General features: G+C 30.4%; 2 protein-coding genes across 2 annotated transcripts; one reads left to right on the top strand and one right to left on the bottom strand.

Annotated features, from left to right (window-relative positions):
* Positions 1–1,499: 1,499 nt before the first annotated feature.
* LOC114124136 (uncharacterized) lies at positions 1,500–4,309 on the bottom strand. The gene has a single exon (XM_027987319.2). The coding sequence runs from the start codon at positions 3,830–3,832 to the stop codon at positions 2,219–2,221; it is 1,614 nt and encodes a 537-aa protein (XP_027843120.2). The 5' UTR covers positions 3,833–4,309; the 3' UTR covers positions 1,500–2,218.
* A 5,192-nt stretch (positions 4,310–9,501) lies between these two features.
* LOC114124137 (uncharacterized) lies at positions 9,502–15,184 on the top strand. Its single transcript, XM_027987320.2, has 3 exons — positions 9,502–9,909; positions 12,300–12,733; positions 14,901–15,184. Exons 1-3 carry the CDS (start codon positions 9,718–9,720, stop codon positions 14,989–14,991), a joined length of 717 nt encoding a protein of 238 aa, XP_027843121.1. The 5' UTR covers positions 9,502–9,717; the 3' UTR covers positions 14,992–15,184.
* The last annotated feature ends 147 nt before the right edge of the window (positions 15,185–15,331 follow it).

Here is a 15,331-nt window from a genome sequence, read left to right as displayed (position 1 = left end):
TCTCATCAACGCAACCACTGTCCGTAGTATACCAATATACCTAATAGTAGTATGTATGTACAGCTAAGCCCTTTTCGTTTTCTCTTATCTCATTACCTAGTTTTTTTGTGTTGATACATACATTTTTTTAACCTACTGAAATACTTACTGATTAAGGATTTTTAATGTACATTTCGTTATATACTTACCTGCTACTACACAATTGTTTTCTTAAACTAATTTCAAATTCTTATAATATCGATGTATTGTAATTTGTAGAAACTACAAACCTGCTCCTTAAATAACTTTATACACTCATCCGAAAATTAATGATTAATACAACAATAAAAAAAATCAATAACTATATATATATACTTATTGTTATAAGTGTACGTCTATACGAATATAATACTATCATAGAAGCAACCTAACCTTCCTGATTCTAAGGAGGGGTAATGCTCATCCAGCTCCTCTTTATGTAGTGGCTTGAAATTAGAGGGGGAATTTAAAACGACCAAATTTAAAATTAACATCTCAACATTTGAGTCACAGTTTTTAGTTTTCATATAAATAATATATTATATTCAATTCTAATACTGTATGTTAATTGTAGGCACATCGCACACGTTTATCGTATTATCGTTATTTTCGAAACGAAAACAATTAGTTACCTACAGAGTATAATAAAGGGAATTATAGTCATAACTCATAGTTTATTGATGTATAAATAATATATATTAACTAGGTATATGATCAACCACAGAAGAATATTAATGTAGGATTGCATTAAAATTAATTATTTTAATGGACCAATCATAAGCCACTAAATTATGTTTAAGGGACCATTAGCTCACTATTGAATATTGATTCATTAAATGTTTAGTTAGTGTTGTGCAACTCGGCATTTGTAAATACCTACATGAAAGTATATTTATTGCTTGAATATTTATAATAATATTAATGAAAGCCGAGGGAAAACGATTGAAAAAATAAATATTATTTTAAATTCAAATTTACTCTAGAATTATATAATTAGTATTGTATTATATAGATAATAGATATATAAAATAATAATGTAAATGTAAACGTGGGTATTTAATAATAATTCATTAAAAAATTTATTTAACTTTGATTTTACTTGGATATAAATTATAATTATAATAAGATATGTGCCTGCTAAGTTACAGACAAAATTCGGTGTACCTAATATTTTTAGTTTCTTTTTCAATTTTCCTTATGATATTTTGTTCTTTAGTATTGTGTTGTGTTGTTACCTAACTATCTAAAATGTATAGTATTGTACTAAGAACATGTATTATTTACCCTATAATTTATAAATTATGTCTAATTATATTACTATATTATATATTTTTGTGTAGTAAGTATGAGAAAAAAATTTAGATATTTTAGTACAGTAACTATATATACAAATACGTATTTAGTAATAGCTTACCGTGTAAGCTTTATTACACTGTTATTACAATTAGGTTACATCATGGCACTAATAAAAAAAAAATGTATTCAAAATATGAAAAATGTTTTATTATATTTAGGTTGATATTCAGTATTTTGAAAATAATAGTTTATTAAATAAAATAAGACCAATAATTTTAATATACTTAAAACTTAAAAGTAAAATAATTAAAACTAAAAAAATAACTCTATAAATTATAATTTAGAATTTAGATATCACAAAATCACAGTATTAATTAAAGATTAATTGTTATACATAGGTATACATTTATTAATTATAACTAACGTTTTAGACTAAAAATAAATATATAAATAATATTTTGGGTTAGGCAAAACGATTGCACTTATTAATAATTTAAGCACATCATTTTATTTTAAGATGTGTTCTAATTAATATACAATTATCTTAAATTGCCTATTATTTTATTAATTAATATTATAAAATGAAATATATATTTACATACAAATAATAATAGATTTATTTTTTAAATTTAAATTTGTTTTAATCGAATACATAAATAATGATATTTTAATACTAATTAATTTTAACAAATATTTAAAGCACATAAAAAGGTGTTTTGATTTTTAAAATATACCCAATAGGTATTGAGATTGCTTATAACCTGGCCATCCGGTATTTATTTATACTAGGCCAGCGTTCACAAACAAAAAAAAAATTAAATATAATTATATTTAAATATAGTTTTAAAATAACAAAAACATATTTATGATTTTCAAAATTTTACAATGATCATTGAGCATTTACCTACAAAACTTTTGGAGTTGCCACTTCTAACGTGATTGTGGGCAACGGTTTATGGTCGCCTACCTTACGCATGATCAAGGAACTGTTTGACGATACCGTTGACTTGGGAATTCCAGGTTTAACCACAGTTTTCACGGAAGTTACACTTTTAACCGTTGACAAATTTTCCACAGTCTTCATGGCGACCATTTCCGGTTGTTTCGGAGCAGACCTTGAGACTATATTTTCGACCGAAGATATATTCTGTATTTTTTTGTCTTCTTGTATCTCCACCAGCTTAGTACTTGTTGTAATTCCAGACTTTTCTACAGCACTTGTGAGCCCTACAGCAGAATGTGGAGTTTCCATTGTTTTCATAGCGACTAATTCTACAGGGCTTTTGCTCAAATCTACTGACGTAGTTTTACCGGCTTGGGTATCTGCAGCTTTAACTGCATCAGCTGCGTCCGTCGGTTTTTTTACGACCTTTAAAGCTTCGGCAAATGTCGGTTTTTCTAAAGTTTTCATAGCGATCATTTCTGTAGGTTCGTTAGTCGTTTTCGTATTTACTTGCGTCTCCAAACCATTCACGCGCGATGCGTTTACTACGGTTTTGTCGACAAACTCTTCGTGTTTGTTTGCACCGCCGTCAGTAGGTTTTTCCATGGTTTTTATAACGACCATCTCGGCAGGTTTTACTTCTTCGAATTCCGCAGTTTCTAGTATTTTTGCGGTAGTAATTTCATTTGATTTATCTTCGGTGTTCGAGTCCTTTGCCGGAGTTTTGTCGACTTTAATAATTTCGTCATTAGTAATTTTTTCTGCTGTTTTTACATTGGATGACACGCTTACGGGATTTTCTTCGAATTTTGTCGAAAGCGTCTCAATTTGCTTAACGTCGGTTTTCGAACCGTTTGAAATCTCTGATGCCTGCGATTTTGTTACTTCTGTAGATTTTTCTACTGTCTGTATCGCAACTTTTTCTGTGATATTATTGGTTTCGGCGGCACCGTCTACTGCCGTAGGTTTTTCTACGGTTTTTACAGCTACCATTTCAGAAGAGCTTACCGCAACACTACCCGCAGTTTCCTCCAAATGATCTTTTTTCTCGAACGCACTTGGTGATGTAGCTGCAGAAATTTGGTCACTACTCGAGATGATTTTTTGACCATCAAGATCGGTCGGAACACTCGGAACGTTTATTTCGGACACGGGAGATGCAGCAACCGAGGGTTCCACGTCCTGCAGTAATTTTTCTGGGCTCGAAGTCGACGTTGAGTATAGTTCTTCGTATCCCTGTGATGATGTCGGAAAGTTTGTTGTTGACGATAACTCGCTGTAGGGCACTTCCGGGTTAACCGTTGTTCCCGCAGCGCAGTTCACCGGTTTCTTGTGCTTTTTTTTCGTTTTGACACCGTGGCGGCGTCCGAATATTTGTTGTATCTTATCACTGCCTTGTAGTATACCTCTTTGGGCGAGCTCATCGCCCGGCAACAAGATTATAGCGACATCGTCTACGTCCACCTGCAAATTGAATCCGCCCTGTTGCCTCTGGTCGTACGTGACCGTTGGAGCGGCCTGCAGGACTCCACAGAAAACGGATAGAACACAAACAATCCGCAACGCAACCACCATCGTGATGCTGTATAACTACACTACTGCGGCTCTTATTGCTACTCCATGATAGCTAGGCAACGAGTAGGTATTTTTTCCCCTAGCGCACTCATTGGTCATGTCTTTGTATAACCGGTAGTCGCAACAACAAACTGGAAATTACGGTTTTAAATACATCGTGACTGTACAGTGCACGGAACTTTAATTTTGCCTACAGTCGAGTTCGTACGTACAGGTACCGTTAGAATAATATTATATATATTGTGTGTACACTGAATTGGTTAATTATATAGTTGTTCTGACCAGCATCGGTAGTTGGGATTAAAAAAAAAAGTATTATTAGCATTTGGTTGGACGGTCATCGAACTCGGTCCGTCATGATATTGACCTTTAACACATTACCGAGAAACGAGTAGGTGACAATTAAGTACAAAACTCGTTCTTAAAATCATTAACTTGTTTGTATAATGTTTGTATTTTTGTGTAGGTAGATGATGAAGACTAAACAGTTGTACGGTATAATAGCTCTTATGGTATAGTATTAGCAGTTCAATATATATAGGTATTTTTTAAATCTTAAGTATTAGCACTATTAACAGTGTGCGAAAGAAAAAATAGTGTAAACATAAGAATCGATAAGGTTTTATACATTAATATTATTGTAAAATACAGTCATGAATGGTTAAAACTAAATTTGATTTTACTACCAATATTACATTGAACTTTAATTATATTTTGTATTTCCAAAATAATACAAACTGTTCTGTATCCGGTATCATATTACTTTGATTTCATTTAAATTATATCGCACGAAAAACACTTGAAACATTTCATCATGTAATACGGTCATGTAATATATTATATTTTATTATTATAATATATACATCTGTAGTCTGCAGTTAACTTACGTATCCGTTACAAGTGCACGAAATCGTGATTTGTGCTTGTTAACGGAGTTGAGTTATTATAATATGGTATATATACATTTTGTATTTTCATTATTCGGATCATCTCGCGTAAATTTCTACGAATCAATTCTACAGTTATGGAGATGGTTGTCTGAATTTTATTTCACACGCTACTCACAATATTTCTGATTATCTTATTATTATTATAGTAATATTTTTTATATTTTATTCTTTTTGTTCACTCACAGTTACCCGCTGACCATGTTATTGATTAATATGCGTGAAAACTTACATTACATACAATATACCTGTAACTTGTAATGTTTTAATTATATCATCATTTAAGTAGGTAGGTACCTAATATTTTAATTATTTAGTTAGTGGTGTGGGTGACCATATGAGCAAGGATTTGTAATTTCAGAAATCATAATACTTACACTTTAAAACTTATTAAACGAATGTAAAATGGACCAAATGCTTTTTCAAACTCCATGCGTTGATCTTCATCGGTCTCAATGGTGGATAATTTGCCAGAAATGTTAAAACGTCAAATATTAAATCATGCCATACCAAGTGATGTACATTAATGTATACTTATAATGTTCTACATATAAATAAAGAATAATAAACATAATGCATATTACGTTGCAGATCACTTTCAGGCGTGGAATAATCGGACGACCGGATAAACTATTTTATTATTAAAATCATAACATACTAGTATATTAGGTATATTGAAATACAAGATGAGTCATGTAGAATATATTATGTTCCCTGTTCGATGATCCAGTATTTTATTTCACCTATTTTTATCCGAAGTCTTATGAATTCTTTATTTCTCGTCATGTGTATATAGGTATAATTACTATTGATGGCCACGCTTTTATAGATCGAATGAATAACAGTATATACATTATCGGATAATATTATATTTAGCTGAAAATGATATTGTACGCGTTTTCCCATTATGCTTTTCTACAATATATAATAGATAACATGGTAGTAGTTAATCATTCGCTCACACGTAACCGAATATACTATGTATTTATTATATTCATCGTTTGTAATTACCTGTCGATCACCACTTGTATACCCTTGGAAAAATAAATTCTTACAAAAGTTTGGTGAACGAAGAAAGTTAATTTCCCAAGCCTCAATACGTATAGAGTTGTTGACAACACGGCAGTTTTGTTATATATATTTTATATCAAATATTTAAGTTTAAAGTAATTGTATTAAAATTTAAAATATTCAAACCGTTACGTCAAATATGTTGAAGTCCATACATTTTTTTCTAAGACATATTTTTCTATATTTTAACAGTTATTATTTATATATTACTTATTATTTATATTTTGTAAATAACGTATTTTTCTCAACTTGATAGTATTTGGGTTCCTATTTTAATTTTAAACTATTATAGTAGGTGGAGTATATAAGTGAAAAAAGAACCATTGTTCGAATAGATTTCCACCGAAGTATAATCAACTTACGTGAGTATAGTTTAGACTTGACCGTCGTTGTTAAACCAATCATATACATTTATATATATTTTATATACAATTTTTTTCTTTAACTAGAATTCCTCACGTACGCTGGACGGTTGTGTCTTGTGTGACGATTTTTTTACTCTCTGCCATTATTTCTGTATATATTCTCAGTATATTTGGTCACGATTCATTTACTAAACAAGTAAATCGAAAACTCATTGTCGGTTAACGCACACTTACAGTTATAGTTGTTACATGGTATAAAAAAATGATTAGACGATGAAGACAGGTAAAGACTATATAAAGTTTTTTTTCATTATTCTTTTTCAATAATTCAAAAATTCATAATACCTATGTAATATGTAATGTATTCATATAAACTTTAATAAATTATGATTTAAAATGTACAGTTATTTATTTGTTAGGACATTATAAACTCAAATTGTTTTTGTACCTATAAGCAACTATACATATGCGATGTGTCTAATCTATCTTAATCCATAGGAATATAATATACTATATAAATTAGGTATAGGTATCTGGTATATAATATACATAATTGATTAGAGTTTATAAATGAGGGTGAAAACACGGAGTACGAAATATTATAGTAATTATATTTACATTTGAAAGCTAAATAGCTATATTTTTTTCACTTTAATATTAAATATGTTTGTAAGTAGCATAATGCACACTAATAAACGTAAAAAATTTTAAAAATATTAAATTATACGCTTTGTAATGCATATAATACAATTTTGTAAGTTTTTGAATTTTATCTGTAGATTAATTGTTTACGAGTATTAATCGATTCTGATATGTATCTATTGGACCATGAACAATATATATAATATACATATATGTAAGTAATACATAATGTGGAAAGAATTTTGTAGAAATTTGCAATTTGAATACAATATGAAATTAGGTTCTAATAACACATCACTAGGGGGCTCTGTTGTATATAACCCAAATCCTATCGTCTGCTCCGTTTACACCGACCACCTCGGTGAAACACACCTAGAACTTGTGTCTCGACTATCTATATAAGCCGATTGATTCGTCTACTGTTCGTTATGAGATATTCCACAAAGAGAAATAACTTGTACAATAATGTCCGAGTTTTCGAACGCAACAACAAAATCACAGTTTGAAACTCATTGAAGTTTGGCCCACATTTCAAACGGCAACGTGGCAGATTTCGGCACGTGATAATAAATATATATATACACATATTGGTGTATGTATGGTGGTTCAAAGTATTTGTTCCGGATTCGATTGACTACAAAATATCATTATATAGAATACTATATAATATATATGTCTATATATTAATATTATATATTGCTTTTAAATTTAAAATAACCCTCGGCAGCATGGAAATTGAGATAGATTTAAATATATTACTTTTACTTATGTAAACATGGATTATATATTACCTAAAAAATAAAAATATATAAATGGATAGCAAATAAAAGATGATATATATATATAAGATTAAGATTTTTTTGGTAAGATTAGCGGCAACGATGGAATTTATAGTGATAGATATACATAGTTGGGCGGCTTAACTTAGCGATTAGGTCAGTAACTTTGAAAGTTGACAATCTTAATAATATGTATTTACAAATATTAAATGTATAATACCGTATTAAGAAAATAATGATCAATAGTATGGTAGGTACTAACGAATTCGATACATTTCTAATAGCTAATATGAGTTAGTCAAAAGTTCAACGTATCTTAATCCAAGCTTGTGTGCTATGTGTAGAAAAAATTTTATAATGTAAGTACAAATATATTGTTATATATTGTATAATAATAAACGTATATTATGAGAAACCAATTTATACTTATATTATTATGGCAACTGGTAAGTTAGTACACGGGTATATATAGTATATATTAAAATATGTATATTGTATAGGTAAGGATGTAAGACACTCAGAACTGTTAATTGTATACTCGCGTATGTAGGTACAACGATTTAATCTCTTTTCAGAATATTTTTTTGAACATCATTACGATCGCAGCGGGTTATCTGAACGCGAAAGTCATTGACACGGTTTAAAACCATAGGGAATATATAAAAGAGGAGACGATAAGAACACAGATATATAGAGAGAGAGTGGTTGTGATGTACAACAGGAATCATAGGTACGATATATTGTACAAGTACAATTAAAAAATATAATTGTTACTTGGTAAGTAAATGAAAATATATATATTTGTAAAAAAATTTTCAAGGTATGTTCTTTGCGAATAAAATGAATGAATACTATATGACTCAAGTTGAACCATAATAAAAGAAAATTAAATTTTAAAACTTAATGTTGATCGAACACAGGATTTCATCGAGTTAAATGCGCGAATTTTAGTTTTTTATACATAAAATCGATTATAAATTAAAATACTTTTGTACGCTCATGTATAAATAGAAGTTTCCTCTATTTATATACCGAAAAGATCCCTGCAACTAAATAAAGCTCCCTAACCCTAAGAGAGATCTACGCTTAGGAACTTTCTTAGTATTTTCTCCGTCTTAAAATATATAACATAGCAAATTTGTGTCTAGCAGTTCTAGTGTTGTATGTTACTAGTTTTAATACCAAGTGAACCAACCTACTAGACCAAACTTAAAAGTAATAATATTATCTGTTTCTACGTCGATGTTTTTTTCATAATATAATTTTCAAGTGAATTAATATGACCTGTATATTATGGGGAATTTGACAATTTTAAAACACATTAGATATGCATACATTACATCGCATGGTTTAATAACTCGCGAACTAATCGCTCTAATTTCATTTCCGATATACCGCACAAAAAAAAAAAGAACAAAAATCGCCCACCACATACATTTCATAGTAAAAAAAATAATGATCTCATTTGAAATAGGAAGTTTATTTGTGCGAAAAAACTTTTCGAATAATGCTTTATAAAGTGAAAAAACCCCTAATCGTTTGAAAAAATAATAATATTACGTACAAAATATTTCGTCGCAGCAAAACTTTTGCCGCCAAAGTCACGCGATGGCACTTGAATGTTCCGAAGAAAAACACAAACGCGTCATTGAAACGGGGTTGAGCATGGTCGGTGAATCACCCTGTATACATTGATATACTGCGTCGCGGTCGAGGTCGTTGCAGCAGCAGCAGCAGCTCTGCAAAGAGCGATATTGCGGGTCGGCGTACCGCTGCTCGAACTGGTCCGCCCCGGATAGCGGGCTATAGCTGCTGCTGCTGCTGCAGTGGCGACGAGACGGATCGCCGCGAGCCACCGCAGGTCGCAGGGGCGGTTCAGTTGTCAGTCGCGTATCAGACGTCGTGCGGACCACTCGTTTGCGACGATATCCTCACATGTAACAGTGCTGTAAATATCGTATACATTGTTATCGTATTGGGCGGCGTATCCGTACACACAACACCATCGTCGCGACAATTTATATCGATATTTAACAAATAAATTTTTACTACTGAAATATCGTTTGTGCTGCAGCCGCGGCATGCAGTACTCGCAGCGACGGTGGTGCACCGCGGCGGTCCCGGTGCTGGTGCTGTCGGCACTGGTGATTTTGACGCACGGCGCCACGATCAAGTTCGACCAGAGCCAGACGGGCGACTACAATCTGCAGATACACCTGAAGAACATCGAACTGTACGCGGTGTTCGACGACTCGGGCGGTAACGACGACGAAGTGAGCCAACTATACATAATACAATATTATCGCAGCTAGACGTAGCTTTATCCGTACTCACGGCTATATGCCTATACCTACTAGACTACTAGAGACCGAGACGTCTATATAATATGATATTTTCAGTTAGGGCTCGGCTTACGTTATTATAGAGACAATTGAGAAAATTCCGATTTGAGTTTCGGAACGGTTCTATTACACGAACTGTTAGATACTTTTTACACGGAAAAACTATAAGACGCATAGGTATGTATATATTAAGAATAACCAATTGAACTTTATAGTGATTCTCCAAAATCAAAAACGTTTGAATCAGTGAATATACCAATTTTAATCGGTTTCGATTTAATATAGTTTAAGCCTGCAGGTTCACAGCTATACTTCGTCTACCAAGTCGTGTTTGAAAACTGTTATCGTCCCAAATCTGGAATTTTTTGTTAGACATGGTTAGTGAATGATTTTATCACAAGTCACAACGGCCAATGTCAAATTAAGATAATAGACGGCTTACGATACGGTGGATTTCGTAGTTGTGAACATGGCTTTATCCGTGAATACAATATTAATAAAATAAAAACGACCAGTCACATAGAAAAATACCTTTATATTTTTCTAATACATTTAAATAAATATTATTTAGGTTCCAATAACACTTAAATATATACATAAAAATGAAAAGCTATTTTTTGGTAAACGATTGAGCTATTTTTTTTTTTTTAATTTTCATAATAATTCGAATAAAGTTTTTAAGGAGAGAAAAATTATTTCAAAAATTGAAAAATTCGGAAAACACTGAAAGTACATTTTTCAATGCGATTTCACTATAAAATCGCGATTACGTGTTTATATTAAGTTTGCCGGGTCAGTTAAAAAATAAAAAAATTCTTTATGAAAGGCAAAACAACATTTTCCGGGTCAACTAATTCTTTTACGAAGTTTAGGTTATTTTCGGTACGGTTCTAGGTTTAGATTGTAATCTTGTAATTTGTGATTTTATTGTTATTGTTATTATAACAATAAATATAAAATAACAAAAAATATCTATCAATTATTGTCGGTTCAATTTGATGAGCTCCGACAACAATAGTTATAGAATATCGAGTTCATACTTAATAATAATGCATTTAATTGGCAGCCTATACGACCGAATGTATTTATTATATTATATTATATTATTTTCTAAACACACATAGCCACATAAGTAATGAAGACAACCTGTTATTGTACTCATATGTTGTGATTAATCTGTTACCATTGGGTGGCTCCTCTAATACAAGTATTTTAAGCCATTTTTGTGTATTGGTACATCTCTGTCGGAGACTTAAATGCGTTGTTTTATACAGAAAAGTTATTTTTTATTATTCTCGATGACATTATTGTGAGTTTTTAAAATAGTCATAATTTTAATGGGTGCCACTTTTCTGAAGAAAAGTATTTTAATGATTTTATGTAGATTGTAGTGTGTAAAACTTTAGAACCATAATGTATATTTAAAATTAATTTCTGTTCATATATTACCTAGGTATATTGCATTATTCAGTTACTCTGTTTATCTAACAGTTTGCGTTGGTCAAGTCTAATTATGAGATGATATTATAATATTATATATGATCAGAATATTGCTATTTATACATAATTTTACACATTATGATTGTAGGTAGTTTGAATATAACCATATAATTTTGAAACGTTTACATAGATTACCTAGTATTATATTTGTATATTATATATTTACTTAATATACTATACTTTTCTATCTACTAGTTTCTCACTTTTAGTAAATAATATTGATATATGTATAGTACTCGTATATTTGAATTGCTGTATATTTTTTTATTGTTATAAGTTATAACATTAAAAATTCTTGCAAAAACATTTTTTTTTTTTTGGTTTAATTTTTTTTAATAACCTAACCTATGATATATTTTTATATTATAATCAGATACAAAATATTTTTTTAAACTGTTAAATAGTTTTTCTTCTAACCTAACTTAAGGGTCTCTAATCTACTACCAAGGTTTTCAAATTAAGCTATAATTATATTTTGAAAATAATATGTTAGTTATTTTTTTAATTTGTTAATTTCTTACTAAAGAATTAAAATAATTTTGGCCCACGATGCCAAAGTGTATTTTCGATTTAGCCAACAAAAAACAAATTTAGATATCTTTAATCTAAATTATCTTAAACTTGTCATTGTAATTCACCCTATCACGAATCTGAATTCTAAATTATTATTAATTATAATAATAAATATTAAAAAAAAAATTAGTAGTTATAAATTTCTATTTAAAGATATATAAGGTATCGCGATATTCTAATCATAAATTTAAAAAATATAAATTGTGGTGTATTAACACCTAACCTTTAATTACACGATTTTTGCGTAGTATGAAGACTTACCAGACTACACGGACACACTTGAAAGTTCAACCAAACCACCGCAAAACGCATCCACGACTTATGCTCCCACATCGAGCACTGTGGCAACAGCAGCGGTCGTAAGTACGAATTCACCAGCATTGGCGTTGTTGGACCCGTACTCACAGTCCAATAGTGACAAGATTGTTCAGATGGTCGAGGCCTTGATCGCTAGCAACGGAAACACTTCCGACTTACCCACCGAACAGCCGCCATCGTCGGCAAACGCCGCCACAACATCTTCGTCGCCACCGGTATCCGGTCAGTCTCCATCAGCCGTCGGTGCAGCTTTTGCAACCGCGTCCGCCACAGCAACGAACAGCACTGCCAACCGAAAATGTGGACCCGGATATTTCAGGGACCCGATGGGACGGTGTCGGCGTATCCGGAAACCACATTTACCGTAAGAATAGCATATCATATATATAGCCATTATACCTATATTAAAAAATACATCATATTATAATATTACTATGTGCTTACTGCTTACATATAATAAATTACTCACCGCATTCATTGCCTTATAAATATGTAGGCTACAGATCAATAATCACAATATATTAATTGAACATAGGTAGGTCTATAAACCAAACTAATTTTCTTTTTAGTTTGTTAACTTAAAATAATAAATTGTTGTATGCACCTGCATAAGCCAAATTATTTTTTTTGTTATAAATTATAATTATAATGTTTAGCAAATTAATATTTGTTTTTATGTCAATACTCAATGCAGATATGTACAGGGCGATTTACCAAGTATATACTTACTGCTATATTTTTCTTTAATTTTATGTACCTACCCCTAAGTACTTGGTGAAATTTTTGATTTTCAGAATCCAGCTGTGGTGTTCTAAACTTGTTTTAAAAATTAGAACCATATTTTTTTTAATTTTGATGATAAGGTACCAACCTAAATTCGTATTCCTACAAGTAGTTTTTGAGTTACTTAAATTTCAAGTTCAAAGAATAATGTTCAGCGTGTATGATAAACTTTGATACTTACTAATGCCGTTGAAATAATTAGACGATGATTTAAAAATTAAAGTAATATAAATGTTTTGAGTAGGTATACTAATTATAGTAAGTACTTATACCTACTCAACTATATTGTATTTCATTTATTTTAGATATATATTTTTTGTGAAACCATTATTATGTAGGAGTTATTCTTATAGTATACATAAAACATAAAGTTAAATAACTCAGAAACTATTCATTCATATTTTAATTTACCTATATGGATCAAAATCTTCGAAAACAAATTAAAAAAAATAATTTGTTAAACAATTTAAAGTATGTAGGTATATAGGTAAAAAGAGTATTTTTATTTTAAACATGTTCCTTCCTATTACCTATTAGGTAGATAGGATATTTAAAGATTCCATAAAACCAGAATTTGAAAAAAATGTATCTATTCTATTATTAATTATTAAAGTTTAGATACGGGTGGAGATTGCTAACCATGCTTCGTTAATCACACTGGCCAATATTATACTTTTATATGAATTTATAATTTTTTCGAAAACTTATATATGATCTAATATCATGAAGTACCTATTTGATTGAAACTTGAAAGAAAGTACATCATCGTGATAAATTATAATGAACACGTTTATATATGAATAGGTGATATATATGGTAGTTATACTATATTATTGCTATTTATATGAGTAGCTGCATCAGCTGTATACGTACATAATTGCTGTTAAGCGTTTTCGCAAACCAATCGTAACGGTTTCTGCTAGCACTTTTCATTCCTATATACAGCATGTCTACATATTATTATTAAAATCAAATAGGTACCGGCTTCACAATTATGATATGATGAGTTATACCGTTTTGTACACGAATAACATTAGGTACACTGTATTTATACACTCGCACGGCGTACATAACATAATAGGTATTATAATATAGGTAGTTGTAAAAATTCAAGTACTACCCATGTGACGACAACACAATCTTTTAAAATCATTTATCGCCACACGAAACCACTTTGAATCGTAATAAACTAGCTGACACGTACCTATCTATAGTAAAGCGAACGTCATTATGATATATTTATATAATAATTATGTATACGGTAGATTCTTGCGATTCTGCAAAACCTGGTTTGGATAAAATTATGACTTGCAAAGTATAGCTAATATTATGTCTAATATTATTATATTATGAGATAACTGAAACGTTATTATTAATTATTGTTTATTTGAAAGGTATTCGTGTGGCATGACTTTAATTTTGTTTTGTCTATTTAAGGTTCATTCTCCATGCTGCGTCTGGAGTTTGGACCCTGCAGGGAAGATGCACCTTTAATGTATAATAATATTGTTTTGATTACAACGGTTTAGGCATTCATATTATATCATATACTTACAATCTGTACATTAACATTATACGTCATCCGATTTTATTTTTTGACTCGGCGAATTTGTCAATTCGTGCATAGGAAGCAAATCGTAAACCGCGTCCACGCTGCTAGTATAATGCCAGCAGTTTCGGAGTTGATAATTCATAATATTAATTTAGGTACCTATAAGAAATGTGTAATATAATTTTTACATTTATAGGTTTTTACAAATGGTTCATACTCCAGGAGTGATAAAGTCATTCCAACCACAGCAAAGGACCACCGAAGATGCCAGCGAGATGAAAAATTAAAAAGAAAACACACAGACTAAATTAATTTAGTTTCAATACGCTGATAGGATGCTATGAACGAATTATGTCTTAATATTTATTGTTTATTTTAATCATACCTACCTATACCTAAGAGTTTACATATATTATTATATTTAACCATATTGTGTAATATATAGAATTTATAATAATAAAAAAAAAATTATTTTTATTATATTTTTTTACATCCAACTTTGTGGTCAATGGTTATTATTTATTTTATGTTTTCCAAAAAAAAAAAAATGTTGGAAGAGATGAATGTTACATAATATGTAATAAATGTATTAGTCACATTTAAAAGTCATCCGTGTTTTCAAAAAAA

The sequence above is a fragment of the Aphis gossypii genome, chromosome 1 (genome assembly GCF_020184175.1).
Source record: "Aphis gossypii isolate Hap1 chromosome 1, ASM2018417v2, whole genome shotgun sequence".
Lineage (NCBI taxonomy): Eukaryota > Metazoa > Arthropoda > Insecta > Hemiptera > Aphididae > Aphis > Aphis gossypii.
The sequence above is the reverse complement of the archived record's forward strand: the minus strand, read 5'-3'. Positions and strand labels throughout refer to the sequence as shown.